Source organism: Sturnira hondurensis, unplaced genomic scaffold, assembly GCF_014824575.4.
Source record: "Sturnira hondurensis isolate 20B ecotype Veracruz unplaced genomic scaffold, ASM1482457v3 Scaffold0008723, whole genome shotgun sequence".
Taxonomy (NCBI): domain Eukaryota; kingdom Metazoa; phylum Chordata; class Mammalia; order Chiroptera; family Phyllostomidae; genus Sturnira; species Sturnira hondurensis.
The window spans coordinates 1,160,598-1,188,475 of record NW_028081354.1 but is presented as its reverse complement, the minus strand read 5'-3'; the positions used below and the strand labels follow the sequence as shown (position 1 = coordinate 1,188,475).

Sequence of the window (27,878 nt, the reverse complement as noted above, 5' to 3'; positions counted from 1 at the left end):
GGGTAGGGGGTGGTAAAGGAGTAATACGAACTTAACTGGATGGTGGCAGCTCCTTGTCTGACTGAAGAGTAAATTGACATTTGATTAAAGAAAAGCCTCTAAATTTGGGATGGGGTCAGTGGAGAAGAGCAGCACCTTCTGGGAGAGATCAAAAGAAGGAATCCCTTGGGAAATGGGAAAGAATTCTGATTTGCAGGAAAGAGAAGGAATACCCAGTGATACAAGTTTTTACACTTAAGTCAAAAAATAATCTCCCTTTCCACCCTTTATTTAGGTCTTGGTTACAGGAAAATAGAATGTAAAGGTTAAAGAACAAAAATACAGTACCACCAAAAAAAAAAAAATACAGTACCAGAGGGAACATAGGAGGGTAAACAAGACAGTATGCAAAGATGAAACAAACACAGTTGCCATTAAAATATTATTTCTGTAGAGTTCTATTCTGTGAGTTTATTGATGTTATTTCTTTCTATACTAATTTGTATCTCAACTTTTTCTAGGTCTTCAGAGCTACTGACAGATAATTTTTTGGGACTTCGTATTCAGAGGTCTATACAAAGGTGACTGAGCCAAATAAATTTTTTTGTTTTGATTTTTGTATTTTGATAAATGCTAAAATCAAATGTTGAGGTAAGGATGATCAAAATTCAGCAGATATTTCTCAAACACCATCTGTGTGCTAGGCACTGTTCTAGACATTAGAACTAGAGCAGAAGATTAAAATACAAAAATCCCTGTCCTTAGAGAGTTCATATTCTAGTAGGAATAGACAGACAGATTAGCAAGTAAAAAATATCTTGAAATTGTTCCACCCAGAGAGAGTGTTAATTCTTCTCGGTCTCTCTAGGACACATCTCCAAACTATGATATATATTAGTAAACTATGAATCTATTGTATAGAATTACAATAGAATTACTAGAATTACAAAACTAGTATCATTATCATAAGAAAATATTATATGTAGATGATCTGTTAAAAGGTCTTCAGTGAACATTTTAATAGCTACATTTTGAAGAATGTTATTTAAGAAAGGAACTATCTTCAGGGTTATGTCAGAAATTTGGTTTTGTTACCTTTTTTAAAAATATTTTATTTATTTATTTTTAGAGAGAGGGGAAGGGAAGGAGAAAGACTGGGAGAGAAACATCAATGTGTGGTTGCCTTTCATGTGTCCCCTACTGGGGACCTGGCCCGCAACCCAGGCATGTTCCCTGACTGGGATTGAACCAGTGACCCTTTGCTTCACAGGCCCCTGCTTAATCCACTGAGCTACACCAGCCAGGGCTTATTGTTACTGATTTGGGGTTTGTTTGGTGTTTTTTTTGTGTGTTTTTTGTGTGTTTTTTTTTTTTTTAGTTAAGAAACTCCTACAGTATTATGAAAACATTATTTAGAACAAGATGGCCAAGGTAACCTTATAATTGCTTTCATCAGAAGAGTGGAAGAATTGTGTAAAACTGGACAAAATGAAAATGGAGCAATCCATTAAAGATAAATCTATAGTTAACTACCTGATGTTTCTTAAAGTTATTTTCAGCTATCCAAATTTGCTGGGGTGGGATTTCATGAAGTAATGTACTAAGGAGATACTATCTGAAACTACAATCTTTTCATCTTTTCCTTTTAATGTAACTTTTAAAGTTTTACTCTCAGAAAAATAACAACTCTCAGTGTAGATTTATAAGTTGTAAGTATCCAGAAGTGTACATTTTTTATGGGCATTTAATAATGCCTGTGACAGGAGTTTTAATGGTACTAAGTAACTTTTTTGTTATTCTTTACTGAAAATATAATAATATAATAGTAATTATATCATATATAATGGTAATATAATAGTAATTCAGATTACTGTATATTGGTCAGGAAAGGTATGATTATTATCAGACTCTGTTTAGATTATCAAACCAGGAGTTTGAAGGCTTTTTTATCTTCTTCTTTAATTTGAATTATACAGTGATACTAAAATTAGAGAAAATTAAACCAACAAGCCCCAGTATTTAACTTTATGCCCTTTGGACTTATTTGATGTGTTCTCTCTTTTACCATTTGCAGATTTTATTTCAATTTTCCAGAGACTTTAAGGATATACTGCTTAAATCTCTGTTTATCTATATTGTTAGTGAAAGGAAACAGTTATGCATAAGATGGGCCCAAAGGCAGAAGTTATTAGTCACTTTTACGAACTGTGAGGAAGCAATAGACGGGAAGATTTGCCCTTTTCATTTTAGTCCCAAGTTTTAGAAATGTGTCACCTTCTGTTGAGTGGGAACAGATCTGTTGCCACACCCGTACTTGGAGAGTCCTGGATCCGTTGGTGAGACCAAGCTCCTGCACAGTGTAGGTGCCAAGGAGGACTTTTTAGCTCATACCCGTTCTAGCGTTCTAAAACAACGTCACAAACCAGTGCTGTCATCTTAATGCATAATACTGGTTTGACTTCACTGTTCACAAGTAGGTGTTTTACTCACATTAATTTGCTTCAGACATCAAAATAAGATTCAAGCATCTCGGGTTGTCTACCATTTAAAATTCGCATTGGTCCCCTGGATTGACTCAATAACATATACTTTTCATTTTATTTAATTTTTCTAGTATAAACAGTCATCTGACATTTCTTCCATCTTAATTGTTTTATCGTGAATCACTATATCAATCATGATTCCTTGTAGTCTCTTTTTGCAGAAATCTTGATTAATCTGGATCTTTGACATTGACTGTCTCCCACATACAGTGCTTCTTACTTCATTCTTATAGTGGTTATTTTTATAACATAAAACCACTCATATAAAGTACACTTTTTTCCCCCTTTGTACCATACTTCAAAATCTCTTAATCTACTTTTGCATTTTTACACTTAAGTTGTTTGTGGGTCTTTCTGTTCCCAAATTCCTCTACTTATGGTTGCAAACTCAAGGTATTCTCACTACTTTTCCATATAATATTTTCTGATCTTTATCATGAAGCTGTACTCTTTTTGATTTATGTTTTTATTCATACCTACCAGTGGATATTACCTCACAAATACAGGTGTTAAGGTAATTGCATCTTCTCCCAAAATTATAGTTAAAATAAAAATGATTTTAGTCCTGGCTGGTATAGCTCAGTGGATTGAGCGCATGCCTGTGAACCAAAGTGTCGCCGGTTCGATCCCTGGTAAGGAAGGGCATATGCCTGGGTTGTGGGCCAGGTCCCCAATAGGGAGTGTGTGAGAGGCAGCCACACACTGATGTTTCTCTCTCTGTTTCTCCTCCCCTTCCCCTCTCTCTAAAAATAAATAAATTTTTAAAATCTTTTTAAAAAAAGAAAAATTGTTTCAAAAAAGGAAGACTGCTCTGTGACAGAATAAGGCAGTAAGAAACAGCTGTGTCCAAACAAATAGAAACAAACTGATCTCTTATATTTGGAAGAAATAACATTGGCTGCTGGAAAAATTGCAATTGTGGCAGGGCAGGGTTTACACAAAGATCTTGAATTGTCAAAAAATTAAACTGTGGTATTTCTATTAGCCATTTCATATCTTTAAGGTTGTTCTACATTACTAGAAAATTTTGTTTGATGAGCAGTTGTAGAATGGGGGAAATGTGCTTATTAGTAAGCTGAGCAGACTATTACTTTCTCTTTACTTGAAAAAGAAAAAATAAACATAGAATGAAAAGAAAACATAACTTCTTTACCTCATTAATGCAGTACATAGTAAACATGGGACAATGTATAGATCCCTTGCTGTACTTGTTTTATATTTATCCCTTTAAAGTCTTACTAAAAAATGGGGAAGAGGGAGAATAGTAATAACATTGAAGATAAGTTTGAAGAACTATTGGTTACTAGATATTATTTTCCTTTTCTGTGGCAGGATTCCTCATGTCCATAACATGTTGGTTGAGGCTCTGCAGCTCACCCCCACTCTCAGAGTGGCCAGTCTCCATTAATTGGACCCCGTGATTTCCACTTTCTGCTGTGCTGGACGTCATGAGCATTGCAATCCCTCTGGGAGTCACCACACCAGATACATCCTACTCAGATATGGCTGCTGGATCAGAGTAAGTGCTACTTCCTAGGTAGTAGGTGAATTACCAGTTTGTGTGGAGACAACTTTCTTATGGGCATCTAATAATAAATATGGAGTATTTTCTAAACTCAAGCCTAGCCCACTGTAAATGAGATTAGACCTTTCCCTTTCTCCCATAGATGCTGGAGGGGGGAAAATAGAAAAGGGTGGGAAAGAATGGGGGGAGGGAACTCTAAGTAAATAGTAGAATGAAATGTGCAAAGTAGTGATTATATTTTCATTTGTTTTGATGGGTGGGGGAGATTGAAATAAAGTAGGTATCACTACCTGCTTTCGTAGAATTAATGATTATTCTGTTGGATGGAGATAAAGGGGAGTTCTCTCCAACTGATTTTCCTTGAAGGCCTCTTCCTATGTACTTCTCATTGTTCTAGAGTAAAGGGGCTGAACTTTTATGTAGACAAGTTACTTAAGCTTCCTGACATTTTGGGATAGAAAACGTGGAAAGCAGTGTCATCTATTTTATTATAATATTCATTGCCTAGAAAGAGGACCTTCAAAATCAGTGGTACCAAACTTTTTTTTCAGCTAAGAGCAGCTTTAGGAATTGTCGAAAAGCCCAATCCCTAAAAATAGACTCTCAATTCTTGAAGAATTTAAATGCCAAATGGCAATGAAGGTAGGCCTTTGTTATAAAACTTTATATATTATTCACAGTTTTAAAATTTTTAGCCTTTTGTATCCCTTCTCTTTAAATGTCCGAGATTCCCCCTGCTTACAGATTCCCCCTCTTGTCCTTTTACCTCCCTTGTACCCACTCTTCCTTGCTTACAGAAAGGAAGTGGAAGCCCCCTACCTTTCAAGACGAAGTGGCACTACACAAGGATGTGAAAGTCCAGCGAAAGAGACCCAAGGGGCCTAGGGGGCAGCACACCCCCAGAAGCCAAGTCTATTCCAGGCAGTACCAGGGATTAGGGTCTGGGCTGGAAAAATCCTGGTGTTTTGAATATGTTCAGGTCCAGTTCAGACTCTTGATCCCACAGCCACTTCTTGAGTGAGGTGGGTGTTGCTCTAATTCCCCTGTTTCTCTTGCCATTTTCACAGTCCCCTGGGGATTCTTCCCCCTTCAGCAAAGAAAAGTAACTGCACCAGAATTCTGGGTTCAACTGCATCCCTGATTAATAGTGGTTTTCTTCCTTAAAACTGAGAATATTAGTAAAGAGCTCGTATATTTCTTCACAAAGCCACCTAGGACAATTTAACTGTTTACTGACTTCCTTAAAGAGGAAGGCTTACAAAGAAGCTACCCTAAGCAGCAGTGTATTGTATTCTGGGGTAGTCTGCAGTTTAAAGCAGTGTTTGGCCTTATTGCCATACAAAAAGGAAGATGGAGGGTGCGGGGTGGGGAAGGGTGGATTGTGTTTATTCCAGGACCCTTTTTTTCTTTTTTCCCCCCCTTTTCCCCCCTGTTTTGGGTTGTGTGTGTGTGTGGTTTTTTGTTCGTGTGTGTGTGTGTGTGTTGTGTGGGGTTTTGGGGGTTTTGGTTTGTTTTTGTTTTTTGAGGTGGTGGGGATAGAGGGTCTTGGGCATGTTTTTCCCCCCCTTTTGGGGTTTTGGGAGTTTTTGTTTGTTTGTTTATTTGTTTTGCATGCCAAAGAGATTTAGTTATACTAATAGCTGAGGTTTCCAATTTTATAACTATTTCCCAAATAAGGTACTTAAAAATCTTCTTGCATTAGTAGATAACTTGTTAGGTAGCGTTGAGGTTTTTTACAGTCAGCCACTAACTCCTATATGGATTGACTAGCAAGCTGTATAGGTACACAGCATTAACATTTGTGAGAAATTTCTGCAAAGAAATTAAATCAGTGAGTTTTGGATAAGTAGATAAAGACCAAGAACAATTATTCTTAAAACTGGTATTTTTCCCAGAGTATACAGATGACTGCCCATAAGTGTTGCTAGGGAGTACAGAAGTAATTGCAGGAAGAAAAAATAATTCTGGCTTGAAAAATGGACTGCGGTGTTTCTGTTTCCTGAGACATTTCATTCACAATCTCCAGACAGATTTTTAATGCTGTGGTCATAACTAATTGTTGTAAACAGTTATTTAATATTTCTACAAAGCAAGAGAATGTCAACAACTAGCTTATATAACATTCTGTTAAATTATTAATGATATATTTAATACTTACCATGTATGTTCTATTGTCATGCATATGTCACTATTCTGGGCTCTGGTATGAAGGATGAAGTACTCAAACAAGGAAAAAGACCCAAATCTTACAGTTTTTTTAAGCTGATGGCAACATTATGCATTATGCATTTTTAGTATATTTGTAGGGGGTCACTCTAGATACAACAATGGGCGCAAAGATTTTTCTGAATTTACAGTCCTGCCACAAATGAATTTAAGACATTTCCAGATAGGTAGCATTATAGCACCAGGTTGCATACTGTATTTTTAACACAATTGATGGAGTCTGTTTTAAGCATGGGTTCCAGGTATGTGCCCAACTGTCATAGCAGTTCAGACATAGAGGAAGAAAGACTGTAGTTAACATTTGCATAGAATGGTTGACTAATAAAGAGATGCAGTTGTAACACTCCCAAGTTTTTAATCCTTTTAAAATATAGATAAGAGTTGTGCTCGCTTCAGTAGCACATATACTAAAATATAGATAAAAGCTGGTGGGTGTGTGTGTGTGTGTGTGTGTGTGTGTGTGTGTGTGTGTACACATATATATAAAATCAGGGGATATCCTAAGAAATCCTATATTTACCTGTTAACTTGTAACTATGTATTGAATCAGTGGCCAATGTGGAAATTAAAAATTTTTATCATCAAAACATAGGAGCTTAAATTTTAGTACTTGGCATGCATAGCTATATATTAAATGCTATACTTGACTAGAAAGTATTGTGCAGTGAGATGGCCTTTTAACCTCCAAAACATACATTTTATTTTTATTCCCTAGACTTGCACATGAAGTGCATATGTTTATATTTACCCAGTTTGGAGATGGGTAAGATAAAACCAACATAGCTACATCTCCATGGCCATCTTTTAGTTCATATCACCTTCCATTTTCCTGTCCAAAAAAAAAAACCTAAACCATTCCTGATAAACAGCTGTCATGTTTCACCCCATGAAATCTCTTAATATAGAATTGGTTCAGTTCTTTAGAATACTTGGTTATCAAGTAAATTAATGTGTGAAATTACTTTCTCACATTAAAAATCTCTTAATATAGAATTGGTTCGGTTCTTTAGAATACTTGGTTATCAAGTAAATTAATGTGTGAAATTACTTTCTCTTAACTGTCCATCATAGAAGCTAAATTCTACCTTCATTTTATTAATGCTTATTTGCCTTTGGTTTCATTTAGAAAACGCCACCTGTTTCCTAATACTCGGAGCTGATTGCCTCCCAGTGAGCCATGTTCAGATCATCTTTTCCCAAGAATACTGACCTCCATTCTTGATGTATTATCCCCCCCAGTTCCCATCTGCAGGCACTCTTTTAGAGTAATAAAATGCATGCACTCACCAACAGAGAATACTTTCCTCTGTCTGAAGTTCTTCACCTAGAAAGTATCTTTGCCAGTATAAATAAGATCCCTTCTCAGTTTTGGAGCATATAACTGAGTGAGTTGGATACATGTGTCAGAAATTTCTTTTATCCCTCACTTCTCAGTTGACATTGTGCCACATTGAACCTCACACTTCATTCCTGCAAAGTACTATATGTTGTGTGTTTCTAAGCAGGAAAACATACATTACTTGAGGCAAATAGTATGCGCTATTTGATGTGCTTTGATATATAAGGCTGAGCTATGTGCGGTGTCCTTGAAATTTCTAATTTGTGAGTCTCTGGTCTGGTTAGTTTAAATGACGTATCTGTTACCCAGTTCTGGAAAGTTATATAATACAATTACCTTTCAAATTCCCCAAAGCCTAACCAATTTAAGTTCTTTTTCTCCCTAAAATTTAATTTTTATTCTTGGCCAACTATACCTTTTTATTACCAAGTAAAGGATTACATTAAATTTCTAAATTTGAACAGTTACAAAATTCTTTTATTAAATTGTGCCTGAACTGTTTGTTTTTCACTCAGGGGGATACAGCAAGATACTTAACCAAGCTTCTCACTAAGCGTGATTACTTAAGATCTCATATAATTTTTTTTAAAGGTAGAATGTTGTCCTGGTTTACAAAGCAGTTAGGCATAGTGCAAAGAGCACAGGCTTTGGACTCAAACATTATTTCAAACCCTGGCTGTGTTAGTATGTGACCTTGGGGAAGTCACAGAAACTCACCACCTTAGTTTACCCTTCTGTAAACATGGGGTGCTATTTACCATGTTTAGTAGTCATAGAGTAGATGAATGAATATATATAAAGTACCTAGAAAGTAATAGGAAATTCAAAATGGTGGCCACTACTACTGTTATTATTTGTCACTAGATTAACAAAACTTCTAAGTACAGTTTTATTTTGAAGTTCTGTTATATTACTACCATGCAGCTGTAAAATAATTGTGTCCTTTATATGCTTGCATGTCACTGGTGGATGAGAAGTTATTTAAAGATATTTGGGGGTTCATCAAGATGAGAGGTATAAATATAAGATGCCATTGTTTTTACCTGTACTTTCTTCAGGGTATCCTGTCTTGGTAGTGAATGGAAGAGGGCCTGGTCCCTGGGGCAGTACAGAAGGCACTTTCATCATCTCACTCACTGCAAATGTCATGTGAGGTTTCATGGAAGTATTAAGAGATCCAATTAAGAAGAATAGTTCTGAGTCTAAAGCAGCCCAGAGTGGCTTCTCTAGGGGAAACTCCCTGCTCAGCTGGTACGTTTGTGTTTGTCATTAGGGACACCTTGTATCCCAGGTGCCTGCCTTGAGACATCTGCCTGTACTGGCTTCGTGTTACACACAAATCCACATTTAATAAGACTTCCAGTGTTATTTATAGGCTTAGTATGTTAATAAGATTGTTTCACTGAGTTCTTTCTCTTATCCTAGTAGCTGGTGGTTGTGGAAAGAGGAGGGGTTAGAATGGGAAGCTAAGTCTTAGTTTAAGGAAAGATTAGGTGTTATGCTATCATGCATTGCTTTTCGCCTTTGTGCAGCCCTGAATCTGTGGAGGCTAGTCCAGCAGTTAATGAGAAGAGCGTGTATTCCACTCATAATTATGGGACCACTCAGAGGCATGGGTGTCGAGGACTGCCTTATGCTGTGAGTATGCATTTGTTTTTCTCCAAAGCAGTGATCTTCCTGGAGTGTAATCCATTCTTATACATTGTGACTTTCTTGCAATGTTTATATGCAGCATGACGAAGTTGCCCCTTTTGCACTTCCCTGCCTCCAGCGGACGTCTAGCCCTGCATCATTGTTCTTGTTTTTATGTCCCAGTTGACCTTGGCATTTTGTTTTATCACTTTCCTGGTTGAAGCCAAAAAACGAAGGGTACTACTTTCTTCTTTCTTTCCATATGTACCATACTTTAGGGGAGAGAGGGGCCAGTGTTTGGACACTGTTGATTTAAAAAATCTTATTTTCAGGATCATAATTACGGAGCCCCTCCTCCTCCGACACCTCCTGCTTCTCCCCCTGTCCAGACGATCATCCCTCGTTCTGACCTGAATGGCCTGCCGTCGCCCGTAGAGGAACGCTGTGGAGACAGCCCGAACTCTGAAGGAGAGACCGTTCCTACCTGGTGTCCCTGTGGTCTTTCTCAGGATGGCTTCCTTCTCAACTGTGACAAGTGCAGGTAAGATCATGTTCCATCTAAATTCAAGCCTGGGTTGCTGGGATTAGGGTTTCTTATTAGTAGGAAAAAGCTCAAAAGTATTCTTTCTTGTGTTTGTTAATGTAGATGATTCCTTAGTGCTCCTTGGCTCGAATTCTCTGCACTAGGTGAGAATTGGTGACAACAAGGAATGAGAGATTGATGTTAAAGCTATTGAATTTGATATGAAATTTAATGTCCTGGAGACTTTTGGTAGGTGGGAGGAGAAGGGGGTAGTGTATGCAGAGACACTTCTCCCATTTTTGCGATAATGTGCTGCATGCTATTGGAAGGACTACTTTAAGTTTATTTTCCCTCTTTAGGGGAATGAGCAGGGGGAAGGTTATTAGACTTCATCGGCGGAAGCAGGACAACATATCAGGTAATCAGAAGATGGGTTATGCCCCTATTTTGACATAATTTTGTATTTTAAATATTTGTCTAAACTCCTCCTCTAAGTTCCTGTGGTCGGTCCCCTAGCTCGTTTCATGGAAAGAGAAAGAAGTCCTCACAAGACTGCTATGTAATTCTCTTATTGTGAATTAAATGTATCCATAAATGGCGTTTAGCCCTGTAGCAATCAAAATATGTCTAGTGAGCACAGAAAATCAGATTTTTTTTTTATATGTTACATATTGAGGCAGTGGAACTTTGGGACTGAATATAAGGAGAGAAATACATACAATGTAGAGTTTATGTCTTATTGCCAATGGTACAGAAAGAATCTTATTTTCATAAATAAGGTGGGTATTTATGTTGTTCTGCAGGTGATAGTTACCATATTTTGCTGCATGTGATGTGCTCACATGTATAATGGGCACAGTGTTTTTGTGTACATTATATGTAGGACTATTGTGCCCATGGTGTGTAATCATCATATCCATGTATAATGTGTATGCTTATTTTTCCCTCAAAAATTTGGGCAAAAAAAGTACACATCGTACACAGTGAAATACAATGATAGTGGAAGTAATGACCCACTGGATATGGTATAGATCTAATGGAATAAACTGTTTTTAATGCTCCTTTAAATCTATACAGTGTGAACTATAAAATAATCTTTTTTCAGGTGGGGATAGCAGTGCAACAGAAAGCTGGGATGAGGAGCTTTCTCCTTCCACTGTGTTGTATACAGCAACACAGCACACACCTACTAGCATCACCTTAACTGTTAGAAGAACCAAACCCAAGAAGCGGAAAAAGAGTCCAGAAAAGGGTCGTGCAGCACCAAAGACAAAGAAAATCAAGGTATGGAGGGTAAAAGTATCTTAAATAGAAATATTTCTGAAATAGCTCAAATTTTGGACCAAGAATGCACCAAAAAAATTTTAAGAAGTTTGATCCAGATGTTTGAAGGGCCACTTTTGCTCTACTTGCAAAAATCAGCTAATCTGTGTCGTGAACATGTAGACCAACCTCTCTTCTGCCACTCCATACCATCACAGCTGGCACAGTTTCTTCTCCTCCAAGCCCCATCCCAGGTATGAAATCCCGGCCCCACCTGGCACAAGCCCATATGTGCTACAGCAGCCTCCAGTCTAGGCTTCCACTATTCCTTCCAGTGTCTCCCTGCCTCCTCAGCCCAAAGCAGTCAGCAGTTCTTGTCCTGGTACATGCCCACCTCATGTCATTGGGTTGATTTTTTTTCCTTGTTTCAAAAAAAATAAATCAGGAAACTTCTCTTGAATGGTCTAGGCTTCCTCAGTGTCGTGGTCACTTTCCTGTGTTCTCAAATAAAAAGTCTCCAGGAGAAACCTCTTCTGTTTTGTGTTCTCTCTTCCCCATCAGGGCAACTTTGTTGTTCCTAGGTGACTTGCCCATCCCTTGTTTAGGGGATTGGTCTTTGTTTCCTTCTTAATTTCAAAATTGGTAAATCTGGTACCTTAACAGTTTGATTTGCTTTTTCTTTTAGTGTCGGGGTGCATTTAGGGTTTAAGTGGTGCATGCTCTTCCCTGTTAATTACCTAGTTTCACAATGGGGGTGCACTAGAATTAGCCACAGAGTTCACTGGCCTTGAGCGACCCCTACTCTTGATAACAGTGTGGGGAATTCAGTTGTGTTTGTTACCTAGGGAAAGGGGACAGACTAGAACACTAATTCTTGCCTTAGTTTTAGTCTCAGATAGGTATAACTGTCATTCTTGGTACCAAGTTTTGTTTTGTTCTACTTGTTTTCCTCTTTGGGATAGGCATTTCGAGAGGGATCCCGGAAGTCCTTGCGGATGAAGGTAAGGGGTATTCTTCCCTGATGCTGTGTTTACTTCACTGTGATCTTGCATTTTGGTCAGCTTCTTTCCTGACATTGATGGTCTGGGAATCTTGGATTCTGCTTTTCATTAGTTTGTAATTGTTGCCATTCGGTTTTCATAGAGCCTTTCTCCAAAGTAGATTTTCTTGGCCATTTTCTGAAATATTTTCCCTTTCTGTAATTAAGACTTCATGTGTTGGTTTTTCATTAGCTGCTTTTCTGGGGGTGACATTTTCCTAAACAAAATGGGGCTGATGTGTTCTGTCATTGTGATTAGCCTCAACCTCAAGACCAAGGGTTTTCTGGGGATAGAGCATCTCTTATGTACCCACCCAAGCACCATATGGGCTTTAATCGCCATTTGGAAGGATAATTTTCATCAGTAGGAATGTAGTGTTTATTGATAGGAATTACTCTTATTGGAATTACTTATATTTGAACTGACTTCTCCTCTCATATCAATTTGGTATAGAAGATTTTGATGGTGCTAATGTGTTTCTTTTCTGCGATTATCAAATAGAAGAGCTTATGAGGTATGATTTTTGGGTAGCAGTTGGGGAATAGAGAAGTTATGTTGGATGAACTTTTAGGTACTAGGTGATAAAAACAGTTTGCCTGAAGGAGATTTGATTAGGTAGCCTGGTGTCTTCCTTTACCTATGTATATATAGAATGACATACCTCCCAAACAATTCCTTAGGGCTTCCAAGCATGTAATTATAATTAAGATCTATTTTACTTTTTTAAGTATTCATATTCCTAAATGTGTAAAGTATATAGAATAAGGATCTATCACAGATCCTGTTCACAGTTATATATGGAAAAGATTAACATCTTTTAGTGAGAATAAGCTTTAAGACCAGTGTTAAGATAAGATCACAGGTAGCACTTTACCTAAAATTTAAAGGCTTTGCCTTGTGCACATCTGTAAAAGAGATGGGAAGAGGACTTAGAGCCCAAGAGCATCAAAGTCCTGAGATGCCTTGGAACACAACTTAATTATCCTACTGCAAGGGACCAACTTTGCTTTAACTACCCCTTTATTTTTGTCTCCTTTGCTTACAGGGGACCGTTGATAGATGCATAGAACAGACACATCCCTGGTCCCAGCTGTTAAGCCCTTTTCTATATATTATCAACTATTGTAAAGTGCCTTCAGGAGCTTGAAATGTTTTGAAAGATATGTAGTGACTCTCCTGAAAAACTACATAAACCCCAAGTATTGCTTGCTATTTTGAAATGTTGACAAATAATTCAATAAACGTGTTAAAATTTAGACAATAAAAAATACTGGTCAGTTTAGTTTAATTCTCACACCAGAATTTTATGTTGAGTTACAGATTTCGTACTTAGAATTCCTAATTGTTAAACTCCACCAAAGATCTGGGTGAGAGCTATAAGAATGGGGGGGGAAATCATTTGGATTTTTAGTCCCAAAGTCAAGAGCTTCCCTACTTGGAGACTACTCAATTTCTCAACCTTGATACCATTTTGAAGCAAGAAATTCTTGGGCTGTTGCAGGGACCTGTTTTCTGCATTATAGGCAATTTGGCAGCATCCCAGGCATTTACCTACTCAGTACCAGTAACACACAGGTATGGTATTGGAAAATGACTTCAGTATTATGAGATGTCTCCTTATGGGCAAATTACTTCTGGTTGAGAAACCACTGTTCTAAATCCTCTGAGATGGGATGTTTAACACCCAGAAGAATGGGACAGCAGAGTAGACGAGTTATATTAATAAATAGCGTATGATACTGTGGCAGAGGCTTCCATTATGCATTAAGTTTAACGAGTCAAAAGTTTAATGATCTCTACTAGTTGCTTAAACTTGAAAACAATGTTTGTGCACCCATAATCCTCAGTCTTATAAGCAAGTACCCTTAAGTCCCAAGTTTTGCACTTTTCTTTTGTTCAGCCGTTACTGACATGTCAAGCAAAGAAATGATACTGTGTTCTCAGTGTGTTGTCCTTAGATTCTTTGTTTGTTGTTCAGTTTTTCGGACTAGTGAGAAATGTAGAGAACAATAGTATTGGGGTTTGTTTTTCCATTTTCCGTTTCATAGGGAAAGGATGGTAGACAACAGTTGGTTAAAACCAGTGACACAAAAATGAAAGAAAACTGTTGTTGTAATAGGTATAAATGTTTTCTATATAATTTATGGAGTATATGTTTAATTTTCTTATGCCTGTTTTTACAAGTTTAGTGTGGACGTGACTTGTAAAGAGCATTGGTACTATACTGTCTTTTTCTTTCTAGTCATCGCTGGTATGACATCATCAGTATCAGTGTTTGTTTTGTTTTCTGATGCCACCTTAAGTCTTGAGCACCATGAAGGAGAACATGTGTCAGACTTAAGCTTTGTCTCTGTAGTTCAAACACATAAAATTATCTGTTTAGGATAATGTTTCTGTAATAATCTTTTCTTAGCACTGTCCCCATAGAGAGCAATGGTTTTCCTAAAGAAGTATAGTAAGGTACCTCTCAGCATTTTCTACACTCTACCTACCCGCCCCGCCTCACCTTACTAGAATGCAGCTATTTAAACTGTCAAAAAAGAGTGTTAGATATACTCCAGAATAATAACTTTTTTATGGGAAGTGAAATGATGGATTATTTATTTTGGGTCACATGTATATTTAGAATAAACATGTATTAATTGTATAAAAAACATTCTCCTAGAGAGAAGTAAAATAATAGCAGTTTGGGCAGGCACACTAAGGCAGATGTTAAGAAGTGTTGAAATTTAAGGGATGTGATATTTGAGGGGTGTCTTGTTCATTTTCATGAAAACTTTCTTGTTAACTTGATACTGTTCTTCTAATAACAAAATTGATTTTTATGACTTAAAAATGGTCATAAAACACACATCCACATGGTCATCCACATCACAGTGATGGAATGGAACTATGATCCAGATTAATTTCTCCCTTTAGAAATAAGGAAACTGAGCTTTTCTGTGTTGTTCAAGGCTTCCCTGCTCATTGGTAATGAAACCAAGGTAGAAGCCAGATCCCCTGACTCCCAAGCTATTGTTCGTTTATGCTACACCAAATGCCAAGCAAAAACAAATTTTCTTTGAGACTCAGTCTCTTTCCTCCCTTTCCCATTTTTATTCATGGACTCTGCTAACCTACCTGACCTTTGTTCTCTGCAGAATTCTCCTTCTGAAGCACAGAATTTAGATGAGAATACAACTGAGGGATGGGAAAATCGGATAAGACTGTGGACTGATCAGTATGAAGAAGCTTTCACTAATCAGTACAGTGCCGATGTACAGAACGCCCTTGAACAACATCTGCATTCTAGCAAGGAATTTGTGGGCAAACCTGCTATTTTAGACACTATCAATAAGACTGAATTGGCCTGTAATAATACAGTTATTGGTTCCCAAATGCAGGTAAGGATCAAGGATTAATGACTCTTAAGTAAGTGATTGTTAAGAACCTAAGAAGGGGTCATATGTTGGAGTTATCATATTTTTCAAATGTTCAAGGACTTAGAATAACTAATTAGCTACCTACTGAGAATCTTTAACCAAAGCAGGTTATAGTCACTGGAAACTATCCAGATACACATTTTTTACCTATTTTTATTGTTTAAAAATAAAGATAGAAAATTTTATACAGCCTCAGTAGGAATTATTATGATTCATAGAAAGCTAAGCTTGTTTTTTCCTCACTCTTACATTAGACGTAGACCACTAAAATCTTAATGATATATTTTTCTTGGATCTTTTCTTACCTTAGAGGAGGTGACAAGTTCACTACATTAGAATCTGTTTCCTAGAAATACCTTTTAGCAAATCAAAAATTGCTGATCGTTGACCTAAATAATATATACAAATTCCTCAGTTAGGAAATATTTTTAGTGTACTAAGCTCCTGTTGCTATTGTCTAATGTTAATACTCTGGTTTTATTCAGCTACAGTTGGGAAGAGTCACTCGTGTACAAAAGCACCGGAAGATCCTGAGAGCTGCAAGAGATTTGGCTTTGGATACTCTTATAATAGAGTATCGAGGGAAAGTCATGTTACGACAGCAATTTGAGGTCAATGGGCATTTCTTCAAAAAGTAAGAATATCATCTATTGAGCATTGAGAGCTAAGGAGGGCCTGGGTGAATGCTGTGGCTGTAAAACTACCTGGTTGATAGACTGCTCTTATGGTGGGGAATTAGAGCTCAAATAAGCTTATTTCTGTCTGCATTGCTGGAGAAGTACAAATTAACCTGCAAATTGTTTAATGAGTAAAGTAGTGATAACTCTGAGCCAAGTATTTCTTGTTTTGTGCTTATTCTTGAATCAAAAGCAGACCAGCATGTGATATTTTCCAAGTTTAGTGATTGCAAAAGATTGCTTCTGTCAGCATATGCTTCATATTTACTTCATATTTAAAGTCATGGGGTGGCCTTTTTATTTGTGTTGAGAATTACAGGAATTTTAATTATATCCCTAGACCATACCCCTTTGTGCTCTTCTACTCAAAATTCAATGGTGTAGAGATGTGTGTGGATGCACGTACATTTGGTAATGACGCTCGGTTCATCAGAAGATCATGTACACCAAATGCAGAGGTAAGATTTGTGTAGCAACTTCTCTTTGAATGGAATCACCAAAGAAAAGTCTACTGAAGAAGCAATCTGAAAACTTCACCCAGATTAAGGTCTGTAGATAATGCTTGTGATCTTCATTGTGAGAGAAACAAAAAACAAAACTAATGATGCTTTTATTTCAACAGGATGTAGGCAAAAAATAGATTTTCTTTAGCAAGGAAAAAAGCATTTGCTGAAGAGAAAGAGCTAGGCTGGATTAGAAGTCAAAGGGGTTATATTAAAGAAGTTGCCATATAATGTTGCAGAATATGTCATTGGGCCCAAACTAAGTTGTGTGGTTGCTTTTAGTTAAGCTATCTTTTAGCTTTTAGTTAATAGCGTTATAAAAGAGATTCTGGGCATTTTTAGAATTGATTTTTTTGTGTGTGTGTGCACCCATATCAAATGAAGCAAGAAAATTACAGGGCTTTTCTTACAGACTAAGTAAGAAATTTTCATTCTCTGAAATAGCTTTAAGGTGTAGAACAGTGACCTTACCCTGATTTCTTACATCTCAGAATTTATTGAAGTAAATTTTAGAACAATTACTGCATAATGGTTTCAAATGAAATGATACATAATAGACTATAATTAATAACTCTTAAGTGGGGAGAAATTATTTGGATTAAAAGTTTTTTCTTCCTTTGGAGATTTCCTCGTTTTTATGGTAAATCATCGACCGTATGTGTCGTTTACACAGGTGCGACACATGATTGCAGATGGGATGATTCACCTGTGTATTTATGCTGTGTCTGCCATCACCAAGGATGCCGAGGTCACCATAGCATTTGATTATGAGTACAGTAACTGGTAAGACCTCCAAATGTTCCTGACATGAATGGCCTTATCTTACATATTAAGTTACTAAGTCTGCTTTTGTTTCATGCCATTTTCATCTATTTTAACTAATCTTTTCACAAGTATTGCATTTTCTGCCTAGAAATTATGGAGGGAGAGGTAGCCTTAGGGCATTTTGGGGTTGGCTGATTGGTTGTTTTTTTGGAGACATTGGTACATTGTATGATACTGCTTAATAGTCTCCTATCAATGGTATTTTGGCTTATTCCTTTATAGCAAGAATAGTAAAGGGGGGGATTATGTATGACATTCCTAGAAATTGCAATAGCATCTGTTGTTACGCACACAGCACTTGTGCTAGGGGTCATGTAGAATGAGGGGTTAAAGTTTCACCCTATCTGCTCAACCATGTAATCCAGTTATGTATGACAATGCAGAAAAACAGAGCTGGCAAGTCACAGATGAATATGGGATGGGTTTTATTAAATGGATGCTTTTTCTTCCTTGGTCCTTTTAGGCAAAAAAAAAAAAAAAAAGGTTATATGGTAAGTTGATGTTTGGTACATGTACAATAAGAAAAGATAATAATAAGTAGGGAATTAGTAGGTAAAAGTTAGGATGTGGTGAATGTAAACAGAGAATAGTAAGTGTGGCCACTTCAAACTTACTGATTCGCTACCCGTTAAATAACAAAAGGGAGTTGGGAGAATTGGATTTGGTGGGGGCTTTCTTTCCTTTCCACTAACTATATGTCAGTGGTAAAAGTTGAGGTTATATAGAAGCACAGAATATTGAAAATACTCATTTAGCTTTTCTTTGAATAAATTACACAGACTATAATGACTCTTTTACTTACTCAAAGATAATACCACAAGAAATACACTAATATTTCAAGAGAAAGAATGGGTAATGTGATTGGTATTTTAAGGGTACTGAGACAGGCACTTTTGTTTGTTTCTTTGGAGCAGTAATTATAAAGTGGACTGTGCATGTCACAAGGGGAACCGGAATTGCCCTATACAGAAAAGGAATCCCAGTGCTGTAGAACTGCCACTCCCACCTCCCCCAAGCCTACCCATCATCGGAGCAGAGACTAGACGGAGAAAAGCACGACGGAAAGAGCTAGAGATGGAGCAGCAGAATGAGGCTGTGGAAGAGGATACCAACCCACAACCAGAACAAGTTTCTGAGAAAGTGACTGTATCTAGTGACCATGAGGTAATTTTCCTTGGCCAGAGGCTGTTGCTATGGTACTGATCCTCTCTAAATGAGGAGGATCCCAGGTTGCCACAAGTGTGATGTAGGGAATCGATAGTAACATTTAATGCCCTTCATATCAAGGTGGGTGTGGGTGTGTGTTCATTTTTTTATTTCTCTCTCTCTTTAAGCAATGTTAATAACATCTCTTCAGCTACTCTCCAAGTTTTAGTCCCGAGAATAGGGCTTATAATCTCTGTTTACCCTGTGGTTCCACGAGTAACACGATCAAGCACTAGAAATTGTGCTTGTTTCTAGAGAGTTTTAAGCTACCAGGAAGGGAAAAAAACATTGATTTTTTTTCCCCCTAGAGCTTAAGGGTACAACTGAATATTGACTCTGTCTTAAAGGAAATAGACAATCCAGAAGAAGAGAAAGAAGAGGTTACAGATGACCAGGAGAACCCAGCTCATAGCAGGAGGGTGGGTACCTTCTAACATCCTTTCGTTTCTGCTGATTTCTTCTACCTACAGCATGTGAAGCCCTGTTCTCCTAGTTTGTACCATCTTTGACAACATACTATACCATCATCTGTAGGTTAAAAATGGGGCTTTTTCTGTAAAGTAGATTTCGTTTTGATAATTTTTTTGCGCACACAGGTATTTGTCTAGTTGTGATGATGGTGGGTGGTGGTGGTCTTTAGAGGTGTGTTACTAACAACCTCCTTTCCCAAAAACTGTCTGGTTGAAACAAAATGTCTCTGTTGGAGCTACTTGCTCTAACTTAGGAACTTTCTAAGTTTGTGTGAGTTCCAACGTTTAAAAATCCCTATTGGTTATATGGGTTCAGAAAATCTACTTTTTTGCTGAAACCATTCATGTTTATTTCTGTACCTGCAAAGAAGTTAAAGAAAAACTATTTGGTTATTTTTGAACTCTGAAAATGGAGAGAAATACTGGTTTTGATGACTGTTTTTCTTTTATATTAAAGTTTCAAAATAGCTGGCCTTCTTTGAAAAGTTCATGTTTGACCTTACCTTCCTTTGCAACTCTTAACACTTAAATATTTTATTTTTAGTTTCTCTCTTTTATTCTCCACAATATATGTAATAGGGTTTTGTAAATGCCTCTAAATTTTCATAAATAATATTTCTGAAAAACTGTCTCCTCATCTTGGTTGAGGCTTTCTTCTATGCTATTTCTTTCTAGACTCGGGAAGATAGGAAAGTTGAAGCCATCATGCATGCTTTTGAAAACTTAGAGAAAAGAAAGAAGCGACGCGATCAGTCCTTGGAACAAAGCAGCTCTGATGTAGAGGTTACTACCACCACCTCAGAGACACTTGTAGGGGAAGAAACAAAAACCGAAGCCCCTGAATCTGAAGTTAGCAACTCTGCTTTAAACGTGGCCATCCCAAGCACCCCACAGAGTATTGGGGTGAACACCCGGAGGTCTTCCCAAGCTGGGGTAAGAGAAGAAAAAGCTCCAGGCCTTCGACACCCTTGCTTTTTTACATATGTCAGTGACCTGTGTTTTGGAATGGGTAAAATCAGCATTTTCAGCTTTGCCTCATAATGCATTAAATAAGGCCATTTTCATCAGCTGCAGGATTTAGGGAGACAGAATTGGACTGAGTAGACACTTTATTTTTGTTTGTTTGTTTGTTTTCTTTTTTTATATAGTTTATTGATTATACCATTACAGTTGTTCTATTCCCCCCTTCATTCCCCTCCATCCGCACACTCCCTCCCCCTCCCTTCGCCCCCCCCTTAGTTTATAACCACGTGTCTCAACTTCTTTAGATTCTATATTTCCCCCACTATTCTCGCCCTCCCCCCCATCTATTTTCTACCTACCATCTATGCTGTTTTCTGTGCCTTCTCCCCCCTTCTCCTCCTCCCACTCCCCTGTTGCTAACCCTCCATGTGTTCTTCATTTCTATGGTTCCACTCCTGATCTAGCTGTCCTCTTGGTTTGCTTTTGTTTTAGGTGTGGTTGTTAATAACTGTGTGTTTGCTGTCCTTTCACTGTTGATATTTTTCATCTTCTTTTTCTTATATAAGTCCCTTTAGCATTTCATATAATAAGGACTTGGCATACTTCTTTCCAGCCCCTTCTTGCCTGTAAGGTCTCTTTTGAGAAATCAGCTGACAGTCTGATGGGTACTCCTTTGTAGGTGACTGTCCCCTTATCCCTTGCTGCTTCTAGGATTCTCTTCTTCATTTTAGTCTTGGCTAATGTAATGATGATGTGCCTTGGTGTGTTCCTTCTTGGGTCCAACTTCTTTGGCACTCTCTGAGCTTCCTGGATTTCCTGGAAGTCTATTTCCTTTGCCAGACTGGGGAAGTTCTCCTTTATTATTTGTTCAAATACATTTTCCACTGGTGGCTGTTTCTTTCCCCTTCTGGTACCCCTATAATCCGATGTTGGAACGTTTAAAGATGTCCTGGAGGTTCCTAAGCCTCTCCTCATTTTTTTGAATTCTTGTTTCTTTACTATTTTCTGGTTGGATGTTTCATTCTTCCTTCTGGTCCACTCCCTTGATTTGAGTCCCATTTTCCTTTCCATCGCTGTTGGTTTCCTGGACATCTCCCTTCATTTCAATTAGTTTAGCCTTCATATATTCCTCTAATTTGTGACTAAGCTCCTCTAATTTGTGACTGTACTCTACCAGTTCTGTGAGCATCCTGATAAATAGTGTTTTAAACTGGGCTTCTGAGAGGCTCGCAATCTGTTGGTCGCTTAGAGTTATTGGCTCTGGGACTTTGAGTTCTTGCACCATCTTTTGGGCTGTTCGTGCCTGTTAAGTAGCAGGAACAGAGCCCTAGGTTTTCACCAGAGCAGGGCAACTCGGTCGCTGGGTTGTGACGTTGTATGTGGGGGCGGGATCAAAGAGGGACAATGGCTTCCCTCCTCCGCCCGCCTCCGCGACCCGCACCAGCACCGCAGCCACCACCATCACCAGGGCCACGCGCCCCGCTCCACTGCACGCGAGTGTGCCACCGCTGTCAGCCCTCCACCACTGGGTTCGCCCCCTGGGGCCTGCGTGGTCTGTCTCACTGCGCGCAAATGTGCGAACTTGGTCAGTCTGCCCCGCACCCCGACTAGGTCCGGGCTGCCTGCGCTCCTAGGTCTGTCCTTCCCGACCCTGCTCCGCTGCTGGCTCTGCCTCTCTTATCGTCCCCGTTGAATGGTTCGTAGCTGTCGGACTTCCGTATGATTCGGTTTTCTGGTCTCTGGGTGTGTCTTAGTTCTCCAAAACTTTTGTTGTATCCAAACTTGGTTGTGGGAGAAGGCACAGTGTTTCCACCTATGCCTCCATCTTGGCGGAAGTTGACTAGACACTTTAGACTACAATGAAACTTCATACTGTTTCTGCCAAATAAACTGTTGGTGATGAGTTCATAAAAACATGATTTCTCTTTTGGCTCTTCTGTATAGGACAGTTATACAGCTGCCCTTTGGTAGGGTTCTCAGGGTAAACTCATGTTTCCCTATCCTACCCTAGCCATGAATTCTAAGCTTTAAGCTAAAACCTCAGTATCTTGGTAAGAAAAGGAAAAGTTGTCGTCTTTGCTAAGAACCCTAAAATTAGGTGACTACTTTCAGCTGACATTTGACCTCTTTTATAAATACCAGTACTTAGAGGAAAATAAAAACAACTAACCAAGACACCTGCCAACAGCCGTTTAGCTGATTCAAATGTATACATTTTTGTAAGAATTAGATTTGAAATTAGTTCTTCTAAATACTCACTTTTTCACAAGTAACATTCAGAATGCTTAAAGTAATAGAAGACTAAATAGAATGTTTGCTGTTAAAAAATTCCTAGTAAGCATTTTACTCTGCTCTTGTTATAGGATGTTGCTGCAGAAAAACCAGTCCCCAAACCACCTCCAGCAAAGCCTTCTAGGCCCCGACCGAAGAGTCGAATTTCTCGGTACCGGACCAGTTCAGCCCAAAGACTAAAGCGTCAGAAGCAGGCCATTGCACAGCAGGCAGAGTTGTCACAAGCTGCCTTGGAAGAGGGAGGAAATAACAGTTCCGTAACTCCTACTGAAGCTGGAAGTATAGACAGTTCAGGAGAAAACAGACAATTAACAGGGTCTGACCCGGCTATGATATCAATTGCTGGATCCCATGTCAACCGTACAGCATCTAAATACCCCAAAACCAAAAAGGTAAGTCATGAAAACATCTTTATGAGTCCAGTCTGGCAAAGGATTGTAACTTAGTAAAGTGAGAGGACCTATAATACCCAGGAAAAAAACAAATACTCTTAAGTATTACTAAATTAAAAGTTTTAGATACAATGCTTTGATGCAGAGGGCTGAAGCCATTCTACTACAGTTCTTTTGGTCCCATAATTTTAAGGCTGAGCTAAATAGTGTTATCTGGGATTTTTCTGCCTTAGTGGTTACAAAGACAGCGAAGGAAGATATCCTTGCATTTCGAATGCTCAGTTCATATTTTCTGCAGCTGTTGTATCTACCTGTGTCCTAGTTTCTAGGTAGAGTTTATCTTTATCATCTTAACACTGTTGCCTCTGGCTGTTATACCTACAGCACCAACTAATGATCTCTTTTTACCTTAGTATCTAGTTACAGAATGGTTGAATGACAAGGCAGAGAAGCAAGAATGTCCTGTTGAATGCCCTTTACGTATTACTACGGACCCAACTGTACTGGCAACGACCCTGAACATGTTACCTGGTCTTATCCATTCCCCGTTAATTTGCACCACCCCCAAACACTACATTCGCTTTGGCTCACCCTTTATCCCTGAGAGGCGTCGAAGGCCCCTTTTGCCTGATGGCACATTCAGCTCCTGTAAAAAGGTATGTCTATATTTATTTTTAACCTAGGTTGCCTGTAATCATGACATATCTAACACATCCTCCAGATAGGCACTCTCTGCCCATGTAAGTTTATTAAGTTAATTCTTCAACCATGAGTATTGATGCATCAAGAGTCAGTGGGACCAAGGTGGGGTGTATACTGTCTTTTTGGTGCTCAGATTGTGAGTATTCGCTGTTGTCTTTTCAGAGAGCCCTTGAGGTTACTGAGTTGAGAGCGCACAGCATTTGATGCCTGGGTAGGGAGGGATGTTTTGTGTGTGCTCTTGTGGTATTGGTTAATACGTTCATTTGTGAATTTGAGTGAGATTGGGCCCCAGGTGTTCTAGAGCACTGTTGCATAAGTAAAAAATGATCGAATTGTGTTTTAAATTAATTCAGTCACTATTATCATTTGAATGTGAGTAGAGAGAAAGTCCTATTAAATTGGCATAATTCCTGTTCCTTGATCAAATGACAAGTTGGATTGTTTATTCCCTAGTGAATATGGGACCTACTATAAAATTCATTCTCTCTTTCTCTTCCTATCTGTCCTTTTCTCTAGTTACATACTGTTTTTGGATCTAGTGGCAGTAGTGTTTGATGGTTGGTTGTTTTGGGAATGCTCTTTCTTAATTCCCAGAAGCCCTGAGTATTTTCCAAAGGTGTCTCTCGGGAATAGATCACTCCCTCAGAGCATAATGTCGTTTTTGTGTTTCAAGAAGTATAGGACACACTTTCATTTGGTCTTCCTTTGAGGTAGTCTGTTCCCTGGAACACCCTTTTCTCTTATCCTCAGATCTGGATTCAGGCTGCCTTCCTCAGTGTCTGCCATTGCCCTCCTCCACTGGCATCACGTACATGAGGATGCTGCATGTAGATTATTTGATGTGATGAAGTCTCCAGCTCCAGGCAGGTCTTCCCTGACTCCTCCAAACTTAAAGCTTTTCTCTTTCCCCAAAGAGCAGAAATTATTTCTTGGGGGGAGGGGGGCATGAAAGATGAGCCAGAGTGGTGTGGGATATGGAGGGGAGGAGGGCAACAGGGATCTGTGCACAAAGGAAGGGCCCAACCACTGACTGAGCAGCATACATTGAAGAAAGTCTTTTCTTAATCGCACATCTTACCTACTTAAGTATTTGAGTCACTTACTGGTTTGGGGAAAATTCCCAAGTAGAAGAACTCCTAAAGAGAAATTTGACAATGAGATCTTTGCAAAAAGGGTTTGTAGATAATGCAATAACAAAAGTACTAGATTTTTAAGGATGTTAACTGTTGAAGTATCTTATCAAGCCAGATTGTAGAATCTCCTCTATTTTGGTCCTTTATGAAGTGTGGACAATTATCTGGTACAGATTAATAGTGAAGTCTGAATTGTAAATAGTATTGTCAAGCCTCTAGAAATGACGCCTTGATTATTCTGATACTGAGTTATGATCATTCTATTCCCATCTTGCTCTTCCAACTAGCAGAGTCCTATAAAATCCAAAAACGTGTAGAAATAAGACTTCTAATTCCAGAGAAAATCCACTTCTTAGAGCTCTTTTTACCTGGTTATGGTTTAGAGCTTGTATCTATGGTTCATCTTTGTATCTCCATTGGCAATGAATAGAAATCCCATTTAACTCATGTTTGTGTTATATTCTGCAAATGTGTCTGTCTGTCCTTAGTCTTGTTTTATACAGGCTCTGCTCAGGCACTTCCATCTGTTTGTATTGTACCACTCTTCAGGAGTTCAGGCTATGTATGCTGAATTAATATAACAAAATTACCTTACTTAAATTGGGTCTTGTTTAGATCTGAATTGTTTATATTTTAAAATCAGACTATAGTTTTTTATGGGGTAAAACTAATGAAATTGGGTATTTCATCTAGCAATTGAACTCAGCTCTATTCTAGATGGGGTTGGAGCACTATTCATAGATTGGTTAGAAAGTATTCATCTAGTGCAGGCCATAGGATTTCTGTGATTAAACAAAATCATGATAAGTTTCTGAAGATCTCTTAAAGAACAATGTAAGTTACACGGATAAGAAAAACCATCATCCATTAAGTTGGTTAGAACAGTATATATTCTTTTTTGTTTGTTTTAATATATTTTATTGATTATGCTATTATAGTTAATCCCATTTTATTCTCCTCTCTTTTTCCCCTCCTCCCTATACCATCCCTCCCACCATCATTCCCCCACCTTAGTTCATGTCCATGGGTCATATATATAAATTATTTGGCTTCTCCATTTCCCGTCTTATTCTTAACCTCCCCCTGTCTATTTTGTACCTATCATTTATGCTTCTTATTCCCTGTACCTTTTCCCCCATTCTTGCTCCTCCCCAGAACAGTATATAGGCTTATTATTCTTAATAAGCCTACTATTTTATATCTAACTAAAGGAGTCACAGACCTCATAAGTTAAAAAAGAGTATAAAGTCACATATGTGTATTTGCACCCAGATTTTTAGAGTATTTCACAGAATATTTTATGATCTTCCTAGAGTTTCTAAACTGAATCGTAGTTCTTAAAAATCATATTATGGTGTGTATATCTTTTGTTGGATCTTCCTTCATATCTTATTTTAGAATTGTAGCATTTATAAGTGGCTAACAAGTATTTCAGTAGTGTCCCTCCTTGTTCTCTGTAAATCCTCTCTAAACTTACCTTGTTGGCATTAATGTATGTTGGGTCCTTTGATCTCCCAGCTTTCTTAGGAAACCATCCTGACTGAAAATGAAACCCTGCTTTGAATTGGTATTTCATTGTATACTCTGGAGTGCTATTAGTCTCTGTCCCTCTATACATAGCTTTGAATTCAGCTGAACAAGTCCTCTCTGAACATGTGTGTTCAGTACTCTGATACAAGCCTTCTTCACATGCATTATCTCACTTAGCCTACATGACAACCCTGTGAAGATGGGATAATCTTTGGTTTAGAAGGGTTCAGTAACTTGCCCAGAGTTAGGCAGCTAGTAAAAGGCACAGCCAAGTGTCAGCACAGACCTTTGAACCCAAACTGTTTCCCAGCTCTTGACCCTTTTAAACATTTCTCTCTCCCATTTCTTGGGTTCCTATACAGAGTTTCAGAGAAGGAAGAAATGTTCTTTTGACCTTAATAACTATAGTTAAATACAAATGTTCGTGTTCCGTTTTTATGAGCCCTAAAATATTACGTCGACATAGAGTAGGGACAGGAGGAATGGGTTAGATCATGTTTGCTAAGCTTGACCTTCTATGTATTTGACCTTACATCACCATAGCAGCATCTTAATTTTTAAAATGCCCCATCCTGGTTTTATTTTACCTTTTTGTAGTTACCAGATTCAGAATGTAAATTTCTTTATGGTTGCATCCACTTTTCTCTTATAAGGAAAGCACAGTAACCCCAAATGAGTCCTGTCAGTCTGCTTTGAAAAGAAAACCTGTATGTACTAAAGAAGATACCTATAACAGGATTTTGTACTCATTTCTTCCTGGCCCTATTTTTGTTTTTCATCTATACATACTGAGTGATTTGGACAAGGTGACCTCTGAGATCTTTTTCTAAGTCATAAGGAGCTGTGGTCTGACAGTTCATCTTTACATCGATATTCTGTGTATAAGAGGGTGTATTTTTGGTCTTGTTTTGGCTTTTCAGAGACCTGGCCATAGCTTGCAAAGTTGATGTAATTCAGTTGATCATTGAGATCTCTTTTTATATATTTGTTCACGCTTTTCTCCTCATGTTTGCAACTTCATTTTTGCTTTAATTTGGCAGTCCACAATGCCATTTGCATAATGTAAAATTTTTCTTGGTGAAATTTTTCTCACTTATTTCCTGAGAAGTAATTATTTCCTAAGTTTCTATGAGGGTAAAGCAGAATGTTCTGTTTAGTGAAGAGAAGATTTACTTACCTGTAATACTTGTTCTTTGAAGGTGTGAAATTATAATCTCTTGCTTTTCCTATTTGGGGAAGGGTCTGACTCTGAAATTGATGTTTATCAAAATTCGGTGTGTGTTAGGGCAGGAGAGCCACAGACTTGTGAGCAACTTATAACTGTGTATCTTAAGAGAACACAATTACAGGTAAGAAATCTCTTACAGGGTGCATAATCTTACTATTCTAATCTTTGCAGGCTTACTTTCTGACCTAAATTTATTTCTCATCATTTAGTGAAGTCAGTATTCACTGCAAAAAAAGTGACCTTTTTTCCCTTTTTGATTTCCGCAGAAGATCATTTATTCTGATGATTTGCATTATTCATGCAAACTACTTGATAGGGAGAAGAAAACTCACAAGATACTCCAACTAAGAGCTGACCTTTTAGAAGTATTTTGGTACCTGTAGTGAAGAGCTGTCCTCATCCGAAGTCTTCCTGTGAATCTTTTCTGTTACCTCTTCAGATGTCGTCCCCAGCTCACAGGATAGA

The 27,878-nt window shown here is 38.1% G+C and overlaps 1 protein-coding gene across 19 annotated transcripts in view; it reads left to right on the top strand.

The window, feature by feature from the left end:
- SETD5 (SET domain containing 5) overlaps nt 1-27,878 on the top strand; it is a 77,668-nt gene that overhangs the window by 32,281 nt on the left and 17,509 nt on the right. For 2 of the 19 annotated variants that reach the window (XM_037055691.1, XM_037055688.1), the window contains exons 1-17: nt 3,954-4,041; nt 4,845-5,069; nt 8,671-8,863; nt 9,145-9,250; nt 9,577-9,785; nt 10,127-10,185; nt 10,873-11,051; nt 11,993-12,031; nt 15,211-15,453; nt 15,978-16,126; nt 16,510-16,627; nt 17,346-17,455; nt 18,412-18,661; nt 19,051-19,122; nt 19,849-20,106; nt 22,500-22,820; nt 23,234-23,476. In XM_037055691.1, the coding sequence (XP_036911586.1) occupies nt 8,772-8,863; nt 9,145-9,250; nt 9,577-9,785; nt 10,127-10,185; nt 10,873-11,051; nt 11,993-12,031; nt 15,211-15,453; nt 15,978-16,126; nt 16,510-16,627; nt 17,346-17,455; nt 18,412-18,661; nt 19,051-19,122; nt 19,849-20,106; nt 22,500-22,820; nt 23,234-23,476 (2,448 nt within the window). In that variant the 5' untranslated portion in view covers nt 3,954-4,041; nt 4,845-5,069; nt 8,671-8,771. Of the gene's footprint in view, nt 1-500; nt 631-3,854; nt 4,042-4,598; nt 4,690-4,844; nt 5,070-8,670; nt 8,864-9,144; nt 9,251-9,344; nt 9,482-9,576; nt 9,786-9,890; nt 9,932-10,126; nt 10,186-10,872; nt 11,052-11,099; nt 11,285-11,992; nt 12,032-15,210; nt 15,454-15,977; nt 16,127-16,509; nt 16,628-17,345; nt 17,456-18,408; nt 18,662-19,011; nt 19,123-19,848; nt 20,107-22,499; nt 22,821-23,233; nt 23,477-27,878 lie in introns of those variants that run through there. The other 17 variants (XM_037055689.1, XM_037055678.1, XM_037055679.1 and 14 more) reach the window with 16 other exon arrangements.